General features: G+C 49.0%; 1 protein-coding gene across 1 annotated transcript in view; it reads right to left on the minus strand.

Annotated features, from left to right (window-relative positions):
• Positions 1–1,292, minus strand: part of AK8 (adenylate kinase 8) — a 136,434-nt gene that overhangs the window by 84,685 nt on the left and 50,457 nt on the right. The window contains exon 8 of the mRNA XM_008563686.1: positions 868–999. Coding sequence (XP_008561908.1) covers positions 868–999 — 132 coding nt within the window. The remainder of the gene's footprint in view (positions 1–867; positions 1,000–1,292) is intronic.

Below are 1,292 nucleotides of genomic sequence, written 5' to 3' on the forward strand. Positions count from 1 at the left end.
CCTAATCAAAAAGCATTTCTACTGAAAACTTGATCCTTCTGGGATGGTACATATGTGTGTGTGTGTGTGTGTATTTGTGTTCTCTCTCTATATGTGTAAGGTGTGCATGCATAATTTTGGGGTGCACGCATGTGCATATTCATATATTTGAGGGTGTTTTCCTAGCAAATAAAGTAGAGGTTTTCAGGCTTGTGGAACACTTCGGGGAGGGGGGCAGTGCCTTTAAACTCCCTCCAACCCTGCACTGTGCACCTGCTACAGTCTCTTCCTCCTTTGCAGCCCTTAATCCTCCTGAACACAGGCTGGCATCCAAGACCACCTGGGACAACCCTGGGAAAGACCTGGAGAGCTGATTTCAATATTTTCTCTCCTCCTGGTAAAATATTTATTGGAACTGTGCAGAGTGAGAAGTCTTCCTCTGGTTCAGAAATTGTTTGCCTGTAAACACACTGACCTGGGTTGGGGGAGCCAAGCGAGACTGGGGAAAATAAATAAACAGCAGATCCCTATTAAGCGAGGGCTGGGGCTTCTGGGGAGGCTGCCAGGGCTGGATGGAAGCGCCTCTGGTGTACCACACAGAAAAAGTCTGCTCCGAAGGATATGAAAAATGATGACTGCAAAATGTTCTGACTCTTTGGACTACAGACATGTTTTTATTGGTTAATGTTTTTATGGCAATATTTTTGGGAGAAAAAAAATCTTATCCCTGCAAAGATGTACTAATTGAACATTGTTAAGAGCAGAGAGCAAGGAAGAGTAGTGATACTGATCCTGCCTACGCTCCTGCCACCCCCATAAAACGAGAAGGCTTGGAAGGGCAGAAGGCAGGGAAGGCTCTAGAAGCGGCACCGCTGCTGGGGCACTCACCGTTGACAAGGCCGTATTTCTGGGCCAGGAGGGCGGCCTGCAGACTTTTCCCGCTGCCCACGGGCCCGAACAGCAACACCCTCGGGGTGAAGGGGGCATTAGATCGATGGCTGGTTTGGACATAGGTCAGAGCTGCAAAGAGAGGAGATGAGGATAATAAACCCAAGTCCTAAAGAAAGGGAAACCAGCTCAGAACACCTCTGCTTTGGCTCTGTGAAAAGCAGTAATTATTTCTCTCCTTTACAGCACCATGGAAACCCTCCATGCATCTGCTGAGCGGCCAAGGGCGAAACTGCAGGGGAAGGAATTATGTGTCAGGCCTGGGCACCAAGGCAGGGAGGGGGCAGTGAAATCCACAGAAACCACCCTCTGAGCACTGCCCTGGAATGTCTCAAAAACATGGTGCAAGCGTCTGCACATCCCTC

Source organism: Galeopterus variegatus, unplaced genomic scaffold, assembly GCF_000696425.1.
Source record: "Galeopterus variegatus unplaced genomic scaffold, G_variegatus-3.0.2 Scaffold176, whole genome shotgun sequence".
Lineage (NCBI taxonomy): Eukaryota > Metazoa > Chordata > Mammalia > Dermoptera > Cynocephalidae > Galeopterus > Galeopterus variegatus.